General features: G+C 40.3%; 1 protein-coding gene across 11 annotated transcripts in view; it reads left to right on the top strand.

The window, feature by feature from the left end:
* Window positions 1-14,797, top strand: part of AAK1 (AP2 associated kinase 1) — a 189,388-nt gene that overhangs the window by 80,208 nt on the left and 94,383 nt on the right. For all 11 annotated transcript variants that reach the window (XM_064268684.1, XM_064268683.1, XM_023552723.2 and 8 more), the window contains exon 3: window positions 4,259-4,377. In XM_064268684.1, coding sequence (XP_064124754.1) covers window positions 4,259-4,377 — 119 coding nt within the window. The remainder of the gene's footprint in view (window positions 1-4,258; window positions 4,378-14,797) is intronic.

The raw sequence follows: 14,797 nt of genomic DNA, 5'->3' as shown, positions 1-14,797 counted from the left end.
GAGAACAGATCAGAAGTTATATGGGGTCATGTGGGCAGAGGGGAGATTGTCTACAAGGGGCATGAAGGAGCTCTTCGCAGTGATGGAAGTTGTGTCATGCTTGTGGTGATGGTTTTGAGCATGTATACAGTTGTGAAAACTCATTAATTGTACCCTTGAATTGGGTGCATCATATTGAGTGTAAAAAAATATTCCTATATATTTAATAGGCAAAGTGCATTTGTGCCAAAATGATCCCGTCTACTTCATTTGCTTACCTCATGTAATAGTTAAGATCCCTTTCCCTTCACGAGTCAATAAATTCATAGATGAGGTTATCTTGGTGTTTCAAAACATGCCAATAGGCAGAAAGACTGGCATGGGCTCTGCTGTGAATATCAGATTTTTTTTTTTTTATTCTGTCCAAACCATTTCATGCTAGGCTTTAGGTTTTTCCATTTAATCAAGATCTTGTAATGCAACTCAGCCTGACATAAGCATCTGTATTGACAGCAGTGTAGCTGCCTAATTCTGTAATAGCCTGAAGCTTATTAAGCTGTGGTTAAGAATCTCTACCTGTTCTCCTGATTGGTGTGGTGAACATGGACATGTACTAGACAAGTATCTTGGATGGTGCTATCTCCCTTTACCTTCTAACCTAGTAATTTACATCTCCATTTGGTCAAATACGTAGTGATAATGGGAGACATTTTTAGACTGACAAATTTTATCAGGCTTGGATTTTGATCTCCTGGTCAGGGGTTCCTGTTTAAGTGTTTCTCACAGCAAATAAGCCTTTGCATGGGGATCGATGAGGAGCCCTGGTGGCATAGTGGTTAAAGCACTTGGCTCTTAATGGAAAGGTCTGTGGTTCAAACCCACTGGCTGCTCTGTGGGAGAAAGATGTGGCAGTCTGTTTCTGTAAAGATTACAGCCTTGGGGCAATTCTGCTCTGTCCTGCAGGGTCACTATAGGTCAGAATGACTCAACGGCAAAGGGTTTGGTTGTTTTTGGTATGGGCATAGATGCTGATAACGTGGCTCCTTTTACATTAGGCATAGTGTTTCATAGCTTTACCTTTAGACTTGTGATGGCCGTAGGCTTTGAGATCACAGCTGGCTCTTGTCAATCACCTGCACTGCCTGGATCATGTAGTAATATCTAACCATTTCTTCAGTCCTGGCAGGAAAGTCATCTTGCTACCTGGCAAAGCAAACTACACAGCTCCCATCTTGTGTCTGTTATCTCTAACTGTGGCACCACCAACTTGCTTCTTAAAAGAGTGCCTTGTCTTTTCAACCCTATTTAGTGGTGCCACATATCACAGGACTGTAGGAAATAGCCATTCCCAACTTTTGTTTTGCAGCACAGTCACATGACTCCTTATCTAAAGGAGTATCACACAGTTCTTCTCTATGACAGGTCAGATGGAGTGAACAGTTTTTGAACATCAGGCCTGATCTGTTCCAGGTTCTGCCGGTAACTACTCCAGGCCTTATTCATTTTCTCCACCCCGTAAAGCAGAACACTTGTGCTTAATGCTCTCTACCTGTTGCTGTCGAGTTGATTCCAACCCATGGGGCTGTAATATTTTCAGGAGCAAACTGTCACGTCTTTCTCCCACGAAACAGCTGGTGGATTCAAACCACTGACCTTTCAGTTAGCAGTCACTTAACCACTGCACCACCAGGGCTCCTTTAATGCTCTCTAGGAGTACAAATTCTGTACTCCTATGTACAAATTCTATGATTTTTTAAAAGTCAGAATATCTTATAAAATGAACATCCACTTGGCATATTCACAAAACAATTATACATGGAAATTTTATAATTTATACTATCGCTTTTCCCAATTCTAACTGACTCTCATGGACTTAATAGCTTTTTGGGAATAACAAAGGCGGGAAGTACTGTTGTATTAAATGTACATATTTATTACCAGACGAATTCTAATGCCATAAAAATTAAGGTGTGAAAAATATGCCTCTTAGAATTGAGGAAATATTTTTCAATGATAAGACTTGTCGTTTTTGTGAATGAAATGATACAATGCTAGTTTTTTTTAAGTAAATACTCAGAATTGTAGAATTAAAATTGGTAATTCAACGAGTAAGGAGACTTTAAAGTATTACAAGAAAATGTTATTGAGGTACATGGATTAGACAGATGACTAATTAAGTTAAAGATTGTGTGGTAAATTTAGTGTTCACCTGAGGAACATAGTAACAGGAAGTACACATACATGCAATCTCTGCTAAATCTCTATCAAAATGCACATTTGGAACATTTGAGCCCATTAAAATATAAATAATTTTTTACAGAATCATGTATATATTTTATCAAAACATGCAACAATGCTTTAATAATTAAGGCTCTTTTTGGTTGCAAAGAACAGAAAGCTACTGAACCTAGCTTGGAAAAGAGTAATTATTGTAAAGATACAACAGGACATGCCAAGAACACCAACAGATAGATACCGAAGCACTGCTAGGCCTCAGGGGGATTAGAACTGCGTAGTTAGGACTCAAGAGTTATGTTCTAGAAGCTTGTGTCTCTGTATCGCTGCTTATTGTTCCCTGTCAGTTTTACTTGTGGCTGCTAGCCCCAGTACCATATCATAACCTCAACTCAGGTTTCTGTACTGATGACTTCCAGAACTCTTGGTTCACCTCCATCTAATTAGTGACCACTTCTACGCAAAGAATGGCCTGGCAAATTTAAAAATTTTTTTTGCCACACAGGATCAATGGACAGGAGGGTTAAATTATGAAGGTGTACAAGGCATGCAGATGTAATAACTGTCTGATATAACTGCTGCTTGTCCCAAACCCTTCAGCTCAGACAGCTTTGCCATGCCTCTTTATCTAACCCCTCTTAACAGTGGCACTGAGCATCTCTTGCAATGCTTTGGGAGTGAGACTGGGGTTAGGCGTTCTAACAATTTATGGAACACTAAAGTGTAACAAATTTAGAGCATTTGGGAATTCTTGTTAGAATTTATAAACTTCTGTTAACGAATTAACCCTGGTGGCGTAGTGGTTAAGTGCTACAGCTGCTAATTAAAAGGTCGGCAGTTCGAAACCGCCAGGTGCTCCTTGGAAACTCTATGGGGCAGTTCTACTCTGTCCTATAGGGTTGCTGTGAGTCGGAATCGACTCGACGGCACTGGGTTTACTGGGTTAACGAATTGTAAACCATCTTTTAGAGAAAAGTTAGTGCTGACATTAAAAGTCCGCCCGAGTTATCCTTGCCTAGTTTCTGCCTTATGGAGGAGGACTTTCATCATATATGTCGTATCTTCTCAACAGCCAGTGAGGTAGAGTTGTTGTTGTTAGCTGCTGTGCAGATCGCCTGCCCTCGACTCATCGTGATCGCACCTACAAGGGAACCAAATGCTGCCTGGTCCTGTGCCATGATTGGTTGCACATTTGCAGAAGTTAATCACCAGGCCTTTACTTAGTCTGGAAGCTCCGCTAAAACCTGTTTGGCATGATAGCAGCACACAAGCCTTCACTAACAGGTGGGTGGGAACCAAGGGGAATCAAACCCAAGACTCCCTCATGGAAGGCAAGAATTCTACCACTGAGCCACCACTGCCCCCACGAGGTAGAGAGGGTAGGAGACATCCTTAAGGCCTCCTGTTAGATTTTGAGTTGGGAGATGGGGTAAGGAAGGATGAGAAGGAAGTGGGAAACTCAGGTTGTTGAAATCCATTAACAATTATTATTTTAATAAGAATTACTGAAATAGATTCCTAGCTGCTCTGGTGTGAAAGAAAGAGTGCTGGATTTAGAAGCAGAAGTCCTTGGTTTGGTGCTAATCTCTTTGAGCCTCTGCTTTCTTGAGCTAGGAACTACCTGTCATTTTAAAGGAAGAATAATACCCAGCTTCACAGGATTTTTTTTTTTCCACAGGATTATGGTAAGAATTAAATAGAGTGTCAAGTGCTGAGGACTGTGGTTAGAATGTAGTTGGTTCTTTCCTTTTTTTTTCCATCTTTAATTTGTTCATTGATTTTTTTTTTTTTAATTTGTAGACTGGAAGATAATTACTGTTCTTCCTTTTTCCTGAGACATGGGTTTAGAAACAACTTCTCTGACCCCCACAAGTAATATCTCTGACTTCTGAGAACCTAAGAGTGCTTTGTGCACCAGGCCAGCCCTAGGGCAGGCTGGCAGTGGCACTGGTACCATCATCAGTGACAACAGCAACTCACAGCCACCACAGGCATCCGAGTAATTTTTTGAACATGACTCAAAGATCTTGTGTTTCTCTCACAGGTGGATTTGCTATTGTGTTTCTGGTGAGGACAAGCAATGGAATGAAGTGTGCCTTGAAACGCATGTTTGTCAACAATGAGCATGATCTGCAGGTGTGCAAGAGAGAAATCCAGATAATGGTAAGGCTGCTGCTCAGACTTGACACTGCTTGTTTAAAATCGAGGGGGCGGGGTGAGGGACCTATGGGCTGATCCGGACTGTGTCCTCTCATAGAAAGCCAGACAAGCCCAGAACTTACTCCCTTGGGCCTTGTCCTCTCCAATGGAGCTTTTCCCTTCCCTGAGATGGCAGAGAGGCCTCTGGGTAAGGCAGGAGTGAACAGCAATGAGGTATAAAATGCTGCTTTTGCTTGGCCACTCTTAAGTGGAGGGTTGAGAAGAGAGGAACATAGTTAGGACACTGACCAATTTTTAGGTCAGAGAAGTGGTTTGGGGCATTGGGAAAGGTTTCCAGTAATTATCTGTGAAATTTAGTCCAGAAACCCTAGCTTGTTACATAAGCCCCTTTACAGTGAGCCTTCTCTTCTAGTCCTGTCTCTGTCAGTTACCAATTCCAGTTTTCAACCCTCCTGAGCTCTTCAGCATTCTGTGAACATATCCTTCTACAACTTTGTATTGTGTACATCTAGTTCTTTCCACCTGGAATTTTTTTTTTTTTTGGCTAGAAACATCTTACACATATGCTGTGATGCCATTTTTAGGAGGTCCAAGAACAAGCAAAAGTGACCTATAATGATAGAAATCAGAAAGTGGTTACCTGGGCGTGGGAAACTGACTAGGAAGGGGAACCTGGGGATTTTCTGGGTGGCAGAAATGTTCTGTATCTTGTTTCGGGTAGTGGTCACACGGGATGTGCAACTGTCAGGACTCAGTGTACTGAAATCTTAAGATCTGTGTACGTATTTTATTATATGTTAATTAACCTTAATTTAAAAAAGCAAAGCAAAACTCATTCTTCAAGATTCAGATTAAGATTCATATTGTGGCTGTGTTTAAAGAAAGAGCCCCTATCTGTTAGAAATACATGCTGAAATATTTATGGATAAAATAATTGAATGTCTTGAAAATAATGGGCAGGTTTAGAGGAGAAACAAGATTGGCCATGGATTGATGATTATCGAAGCAGAGTGATGGGTACATGGGGTTGCGTTAGTCTCTTTTACCTCCATTAGACAGTGTACATAATAAAAAATATTTAAAATATAGGCCTTCTTTTCTTTGTGCTTCCACATTACTTTGTTTATACCAGTTATTTTGCTTATACTGTTATAAGCAGCTCTGCCATCAGAAAGTAAGTTATTTAAAACCAGAAACTTTATTTATCTTTATATTCCAGCACACTGCTTATCAGAATAAATGTTTAATAAACTTGGAATGAAATGAATGTGTGACTAATGGTATTAGCAGATACATACGTTCAGCTAGAGATTCCTTTGTGCCCTGGATTATTGCTTATCGTAAAGAGCAGAAACAGATCCAGAAAATGGACAGGGCAGCCTTGTAGGGACTCCACCAGGCTGGGATTACTCTCGCAGTGACTACTTAGAGTAACTAGTTGTGCTGCAGTGGGGCTACCGAAAGAACAACTCAGGATTTTAGAGAGCCTGATGCTACTTTGGATTCCAGAAAGCTGAGACTATTGGGAAGGAGCTTTGGGAGAATTCAAGTATTGTCATCGCCATTGGCAAAGCAAACAGCTCCCACTCCCCCCAAGGGTTTATATACATATAATTGAGGCCACTTGGATCTATATACAAGGCACCAGTGTCCTCCCACTTGGCTGCCACACAACCCCAAGCCACCATTCTAGCAATACCTCCCACCACCTATCTCACAGTGTTCTAGATGCTTCTCATGACTCCTCCTCTCTCCTTGCCCTATTTTTGCTCAAATCTCATAGACTCAGTTTCCTGCTTGTACTGTTTCCTCTGCCTGGAATGTCCTTCTCATTCATTTTCTGATATTCCAAAAATAACCTTATTCTTTAACTTTTTCCCACTCATTTAGAAACATTTTCGAGGGCTTACTTTGTGCCAGGCCAGCATCGTAGTGAGGAATTAAGAAGATGTAAGCCCCCTAAAATATAGGAGCTCCCAAATTAATAGAACTGATTAAGAATTGAGTTAAAAAAAAAAAAAAAAAACCATTGTCGTCAGTTGGTTGGCAGCTGAGTGCTTAACCACTGTGCCACCAGACCTCAAAGGAATTGAGTTACATGGGTTCGAGTTCTGGCCCAGGCATGTTATTAGCTGTGAGACTTGTTTGTTTCTAATTAGTTCATATTTTTATCAAAGCTTCAGTGCTCATGTAGGTGAACTAATAAGCTTGCTATAAAACATATCAAGCAGCTCTCCGAGGGGTCCTGCTATGCCATTTCAAGATCCCAGAAGCCTTGATATATTTCTAAATAACATGCTGATATTGCTAGTTCCTTCATTTTTCCCACATTTTAGGTGTTATCAACTATGAAAAAGCAAAAGTTTAGCTCTTTCATCTCCTGTGCTGCCCCATATCCTTGCATTATTCTCATACCCTGTTCTTCCAAAATGCCAGTAAGTTTTGGCAAAATGCTAGTTATTCTAGTACGCAGGTTTTATAGAATTATGTAAATAAAACGCTGTTCCTGCTGAGTCTCCTAGCGGCCTATGACTCCTATTCCTTTCCCCTACAACTCTGTTTTCGCTGGAAATAATATTTACCTAGTTTTGTTTTTTGATCTTATTTTTTTTTGCATATTTTTCACCAGTTTTACCCCGTACTCTGTCTTGTATAAATCATTTTTTTTAATACTTTTAAACCCATTTGGTATTCTGTCATTTTATCTTCTTGAAGAAATCTCTCCATCTTCTGACTCCATGCAGTCCAGACTGGTTGCTCTCTAGGCCTCCTTTACAGTCTTATCTTGGAATCTCCTGGGAATTTCCTTTGCCTCTCTTTTTTTGTTAGGTCTCCTGGCTCCTCTTTTTTTTTCTTTGCTCTACTCCTTCATTTTGGTGGAGCTTATTCTCTAGAGTCACTATGAGTCGGAATCGACTTGATGGCAACGGGGTTTGGTTTTGGTTTTTATTCTCTAGGGGAAACCCTGGTGGCATAGTGGTTAAGTGCTACAGCTGCTAACCAAGAGGTCAGCAATTTGAATGTGCCAGGTGCTCCTTGGAAACTCTATGGGGCAGTTCTACTCTGTCCCATAAGGTCGCTATGAGTTGGAATTGACTCGGCGGCAGTGGATTTGGGTTTTTTTTTTTTTTTAATTCTCTAGAAGCTACCTGATACATGGGAAGTAAAATTTTTAAGACCTTCCAGATCTGAAATTGTCTTTATTTTACCTAAACATTTGTGATAGTCTGTGTATAAAATTCTGGATTGGAAACAATTTCATTCAATTTTTTGAAAGCCTTGCCCTGCTGTAGTGTAACGTTTAATGTTACTCTGAAGTCATCCTGATACCTGATCCTTTGGGTGTGACCATTTTTTTCTCGCCCAGAAATTTATAAATTCTCTCTTTGTTTCCAGTTTCCTAAAATTTTGTGGTGATATATCTTGGTGTCTGTATTCATTATCGTTAGGTATTCAGTGGGAATTTTAGTTTGTCTCACTAGGTGATTTCCTTTTCTCTCTTGCCTCTGTCTGAGACTCCTATTATCGGGATGTTGGCTCTCCACTTCTGATTTTCTTCTTTTGGCTCTCCTGTTTTTCATTTCTTTGTGTTTTCACTGTATATTCTGATTTCTTCAGAATATATTCCAGACATCCTGTTGAATTTTTTAATTTATCAGACTTTTTAATTTCTGAGAGCTCTTTTCTTGTTTCTGAAAATTACGTACTGTTTTTGCCTCAGTGACTGTTTTTGTTTTGTTGTGTTTTAAAAGGTTTCTTCCTCCTGCATGATCATTTCCCGAAAAGTTTTATTTTGTTGTTGTTTGTTTTAATTGTCTTCCATACGAAAATTATTTACCAAAGGTCTGATAATCTTGGCTGTCCACCCATATTCCAGAGTGAGGCAATAAAAAGCTGGTTGGCACCTCGGAATGCATGGGTGGGGCATGCTGCCTAAGGGGTTCCCTGTAGGGTGATCTGGCAGAGCTATTTTGTGGTGGAACCCCCATTTTCAGTATTTTTAGATTTTTTTCTTTGGGGGTGATCAGATTTCCCAGAGAATATTCTTTTAGTCTTCTGATTGCCTTTGTTCAAAGAGCTGAGGAGGGGTGTTCATCATTTAGGATGTAAATTTTCACTTAATCTTTCTGCTTTCAATACTCCCGCCCACAACAGTGTGTAAATACACCAGTCTAAAACCAGCAAATCAAACCTGTTGCTCTTGAGTCGATTCCAATTCATAGCGACTCTACAGGGCAGAGTAGAACCGCCCCATAGCGTTTCCAAGGAGCAGCTGATGGATTCAAGACCTCTTCTACCCTCTCTGCGGAATAAACCCCTTTTCTTCTTTTGGGATGGGGAGAGGCCAGCTATGTAGCTTTGGAGAAGGATCTAGGATTTAATTTCTTAAATAGATTTTTCAGCAATCATCATACTTTTAGCCTCACCTTTACCCTATTGCTAGAGGTATTCAGTGTGGCCAATTCTTGAGCCTTCTGGTAGCTCATGTTTTCTCTGCCTTGTTACTGCCCGGCAGAGATGAATGTCCTAGTGCTCTACTCTGACATACTCCCTTTGCTGACTTCACCCTGGGGTGGGTTGGGGCATTTAGTTAGCAGCCTCTTAAGGATGGGAGTCTGGAAACCCTGGTGGTGTAGTGGTTAAGTGCTATGGCTGCTAACCAAAGGGTGGGCAGTTCGAATCCACCAGGTGCTTCTTGGAAAATCTATGGGGCAGTTCTACTCTGTCCTGTAGGGTTGCTATGAGTCGGAATCGACTCGATGGCACTGGGTTTGGTTTTTTGGTTTACGGATGGAAGGCTAGGCTCCCCACTCAGCCTTTGCTAGCACAGGTGAGGATGAGGGCCAGTTTTTTATAGGGCGTTGGGCTGGAGTAGTAGAGTAGTTGTGTAATAAAAGTTTTCTGTCTTGCTAGGTTGTCCTTTTCTGCATTTGGCTAGTGAGAGTGGGCTCTTGTTGGGGCTTTTTTTGTAGGTACCAGTTGGCATTTCTGGGTTGCTGGCTTCTTCAGTTTGAAGCCTAGGATATATGAGGCACAGAGAAAACTCAGGGAACTCATCACTGTGTTGTTACTTGGTCACGAGGTCCCTAACCAGTCTGTTCATCTTCTTATGCTTGTTTTATATATAGTTGTACTTTGGAGGAATAAGAAAAAAGTATGTCTGCTCTGCCTTCCCAAAAGTGGAAGTCTTTGGTTTATGCCTTAAAAAAAAACAAAAAAACAAAAAAACTTTACATCATTTAGAAGAGTTTTGAAAGGAAGCACAGATAATACTTGTGTTCATTCTACCAATTTTAGTTAGAAGCCATGTGTGTCATTTACCTTTCGAGGCTCAGACTTCTGTCAAATGGAGGACATAACCACAGCCCTACCTCTCTCCCAGATTTTACAGAATTGGAAAAGTGCTTTGGAAGGTGTAATGTGCTTTACAACATGTTAAGTCTTGTCTGTTAGTAATCAAAGAAGCAAATTTTTCTCTGTACTTACCAAAAAAATCGATTGCCATTGAGTTGATTCCAACTCATAGTGACCCTAGACAGAGTAGAGCTGCCCAGTATGGTTTCCAAGGAGCAGCTGGTGGGTTCGAACTGCTGGCCTTTTGGTTAGCAGCCATTGCCCTTAGCCACTGTGCCACCAGGGCTCCACTATACTTACAGTGGGGTAAAAATGTGCATGTTGTACTCAGTCTCAAAGAGAACAGTTAATGGTTTCACTAGAGACATTTTATTTCAACAAATATATGATCAGTACCATTTATTAGAGCCTAGTATGAATCCTTTGATGCATCAAAAATTTGTCTTCTCAGTCACAACCTGTGTTCTGTGATGGAACCAGAGGGATTCTAGTTTCTGATGGATGGTTGGAAGGTAGGCTTTGGACTTTTGATCCCTTTGCCTGAAGGCAGGACAAGATTAATTATCTCCAGACTTAAAAGGATAAGTACAGTGATAGGAAAGAACTAAAGCTAAAGATGTGTCAGGTGCTGTTCTGTGTTCAGAACTCCCAGCCCAGATAGATTACATCCTCAGTGAACCTGATAATGAGGACACTGAGCTGTCACCAGTGATGTTCTGCTTAGAACAGAAGACATGCCAGAAGATTCAAAGCAGGCAAATGTTTCCATTTTCCAAAAGAGGAGAGAGATAGATTCTGCACAGTAGGGAGCTCAGAATTGATCAGGGACAAGAATCTGGAATAGATTATTTTTAAAAAATGCTTATATGCTATCTTTCATGTAAGAAAGGTGAGATACACCCACGTACATATATGTGTATGCGTAAAAACACTTATGCATATTGCTTGAGTTTGCCTAAAGAAACATTGGAAGGATGAAGGAAGGAAGGGGGAAAAGGTGGTTCTCTATAAGGGATGGGAACAGAGTAGGAAATAATTGTTTAATATGTTTTTAAATTTTTGAACAATGTTAATATATTACCCGTCGATAATATAAATAAAATTTTAAGCTGTTTTGTAGTCATTTGGATGAGTAAGCAGGGATCTAAAGAGACATCAGGTTCAGTGAGAACAAACCGTGTCAGATCAATATCATGTGTTCCTTTGGAAAGGCTTCTGGAAAGGAAGCTCAGGGAGTGTGGAAGATTTTTAGTGCTCTGAATTTCGGCAAGTTGTTTAGTTAAGGACACTCACTAGACATCTTTGAGCAAGGTGCTGAGGCTAGACAGGATGCTGAGACAGATATAATTACTACTGGTTGTAAAAATTTCTGTTAATGGCTTGCTGTTAACCTGGAGAAGACTGTCTAAGGAAAAATCACCAAGACTTGCTATTAGCTTTTTTGTTATTTGACCTCTAATGAATAACTTGGTCAAAGAAATATAAGACATACTTATCAATTATCTACCTAATATAAAGTTGGAAGATATAACAACTACAGGATCCAAAATGACCCTTACAGATTGGAGTAATGGACTGGTACTAATGAGGTGAAATAACAAGGATAAGGCCAGGTACTTGGTTTTTTTTATTTTACCCAACTTTACAGGTACAGTTCCAGGGAAGCAGAGGGTAAAAGCACCATGGAGCAAAGAGACTTAGGTGTTTAGTGGTCAGTTAACTTGATATGCATGTATAGTTTGATGTGGCTGCCAGAATAAAAAATTATGACCCACCCTCAAGTATTTCATTCATTTCCTGGAGCCATTCTCTTTTCTTTGGTTCCTTGTGCTTTAGGTTTTTATATCTAAGAATTCATGGGCTAATCCAAGATCATGAAGATTTACACCTATGTTTTTTCCTAAGCATTTAATGATTTTACCTCTTATAGTTAGGTCTCTGATCCATTTTGAGTCAAATTTTTTATATGATGTGAGGGTAAACCCAGCCTAGTGCCGGTGTGAGGGTAGGGGTCCAAATTAATATTTTTTTTTTTGCATGTGTATATCAAGTTGACCCAGCGCCATTTGTTGAAAAGGCTGTTCTTTCCCCCATTGAATTGTCTTTTCACCCTTAAACCCTTATCAAAAATAAATTGACCATAGGTGTATGGGTGCTACTTAAAGTATTTTGTACTGGAATGTAACCAATGAACTGCATCTCTCATAGGAAAAGTCTTGCTAGGAAGAAAAAGCCAGCTCAGTGACTTGATCAGTTTACATTCTCTAGCAAGCTCCCCATCTTCTTACAGACTGATGACAGTTTAGTAACCAGCAGAAGTCTGTGGACACACTTTGAGCAACAGTGCTCTGGAGCCTTGCTACTAAAGTGCCACTGTCTAACAGCTTCTCCATCACCTGTTAGAAAATGAAAACCTCAGATCCCATACCAGAGCTACTGGATTAGAATCTACTTTTTAATAAAATTCTCAGGCGACTCATATGCATGTTAAGGTTTGGCCATCACTGCTCTGGAATCAGACTCCAGATGACTTTGAAGGTGTATTCACTAAGTAGAAGATTAGTTAAGGAGTAAGTCTTGGGAAGGGATAGAGGAAATGTTTGTGCAGGGAGGAGAAAGCTATCTAGAACTTGTTATGTAGCAGAAGCAAAACCCCATTGGCCCCAGATGCTTTGGTCTCTGATAGAACTCCAGGGCCAGCCCAGATCTCAAAGTTTTCCTTTTTACTACTGCACTGGAGTTGATAGTTTTTGTTTGCCTGTGAATAACTCTTTGAAAAGAGTTATAAAGGAAATTTAGGGTTATAGTGAGAAAAAGGGTGAGGGAGGAATGAACTAGTAGAGGGCAAGAAGAATTTTGCAAAGCAACCTTGAAAGAAATAAATTAATTCCAGGCTTTTAGAACTATGATGTAAAGACGAAGCTGAGATTTGGTTAAGAGGGTCTGTGGAACCATGAACCCTAGTGGGATTCCAGAAGTAGGACTCAACAGCCCTGAGTCATAAAATCAGAAAGCTGTTGAATATTTGAATGGAGGCTCAAAGTAGGTAAAGAAACCTTTTTGGAAACTTACCATCTGTAAATGAAGAAACTGTCTGCATCAGAACTTCGCAGTTATGTTGAAATTCTAAGGAAGAGTGGCCTGAGCAAATGATACATAGGGAAATTAGTTATGTACAATACTCATTTTTACTACTCTGAAATGAGTGACATGTTATTGATATGCTATTTAGAATGTTCCGTTTGGTCATAGAAACTGTAATATGAAGGTTTTTATAGATTTACTTAAGAATTGAGTCCTCAGTTTTCTTATAAGGCTCTAAGATTCTTAAGCATAAATTCTCTTGCCACAGGGATTTTGAGGCACAAAACATCATTAATTAGGACCCCAGATAAAGTTGGAATTTGTAATAATATATAGGCTCTGGGTCGAAGGCCTGATTTTCAGATGGTAGCTTTTATGTGTGTTTATGAAAAAGGGTTTTCGGCACTTTAAGCAAAGTTAAATATGAACATTTGTAAGCTAAATACAAACCATTTAAAATATCTGTTTAATAAATCAGGTCTCCTAATATCAGTGTTTTAGCCCATTATTAATCTCAAATGTTTAAATGGCAACACAAACCCTTCAAACTTATTATTGCTTAAGTCATGTGGGATAAACTGGTCTATAGTTTAGTTGAATATGCCCTTCACCCCGCCTCCCCAAAGATCAAATTTTGACTTCCATTCATCACATAGACTTTGAGCTCAGTGTGGCATATAATAGTTAATGCAGGGGCAGCGGAGCGTCTTCCTCACATCTTACCTTTTCCTGAGTAGGCAAGTGGTGGCTGAGATGCTCCCCAGTATGGGTTCCAGCCCATACCCCTGTGTCCGTTTCTCTCTGTAAGCCTGCAGCTGGTCTTTTACCTAAAGCCTAGGGAAAGCTCTGGCCTGTTACTGCTGAAAGCTGGGCAGCAGCTGGTGCCAGTGTGCCCTAACCATGAGACAGCCTCAATTTACAGTAAGGTTTTCTCTGGACTTCTTCTACATTTCATAACCATTCAAACAAATCTTCTCCATCAGAGCTGTAAACCAGTGTGGTTTTACTCTAAAATCTGAGATGTTGCTACACTTTCAAGTGGTTACAGGTAAACCCCATAGTCTTCCGTCAAAGAGTAGGCCTGTTTTTGCTTGGACACATCTGAGGATTTCTGCAGATCTCAGAATGAACAGGAATTTGGGCATGAACTGTTCAGCACACATCTTGGCTAACTGTCCCAGGGAGCCATCTGCAGATGTTAATTACCCAGCTGTGGTCCTCTCATCGCTCTTGACCTCCTCGGCTCTCTGGGATCTACTGAATACTGGTTTGTTTTTGCGTTTTTGTCCACCAGACTCTAATTTGTTACTACTCTTGGATAAGATGAACTCAGAGGGAACACTGCTGATTCTTTTTTCAAATAGTTAAATGTAGAGATATTGGTCTTTTACTTCTATTCATGGACATGATCTTCTGCTCCATTTTGGCTTCAAAGCCTTCTTTCTGGTTTTTCTTACTTCCGGGACTGCCTAAATGGAAACAAGCTCTAGAAGAATTGATGGTGAGACTAAAAAGCACAGGGAAGGATAAAAAAGCCAAACCAAACCCACTGCTGTCGAGTTGATTCCTACTTATAGCGACCCTATAGGACAGCGTAGAATTGCCCCATAGAGTTTCCAAGGAGCACCTGGTGGATTCAAACTGCTGACCTTTTGGTTAGCAGCCGTAGCACTTAACCACTATGTCACCAGGGTAGGATAGGCCTACAAAACGTGAGCCCTGAAGTCACTTTCTATGTTGAAGAAACTTGAAATCTCTAGAGACTGCTTTTTTCGTCATCATTTCCCTTATCTGTTATCCAAAGCAGTTGCTTTAAACCTTTTATTTCTCTCATCAAGCCTCTTTCTCATTCCCTTTCAATTGGAAGATTACCTTGCTCTTTACCAAAAACAAGCAAATACACAAAACACAGTTGATCTGAGCTCACTCAGATTCCCTTTTTCTCCCGCCTTAAACCAATCTACGTATCCATCCTTGTCTCCTT

Source organism: Loxodonta africana, chromosome 15, assembly GCF_030014295.1.
Source record: "Loxodonta africana isolate mLoxAfr1 chromosome 15, mLoxAfr1.hap2, whole genome shotgun sequence".
Classification (NCBI taxonomy): domain Eukaryota; kingdom Metazoa; phylum Chordata; class Mammalia; order Proboscidea; family Elephantidae; genus Loxodonta; species Loxodonta africana.
This window is presented reverse-complemented; position numbering and strand designations above follow the sequence as displayed.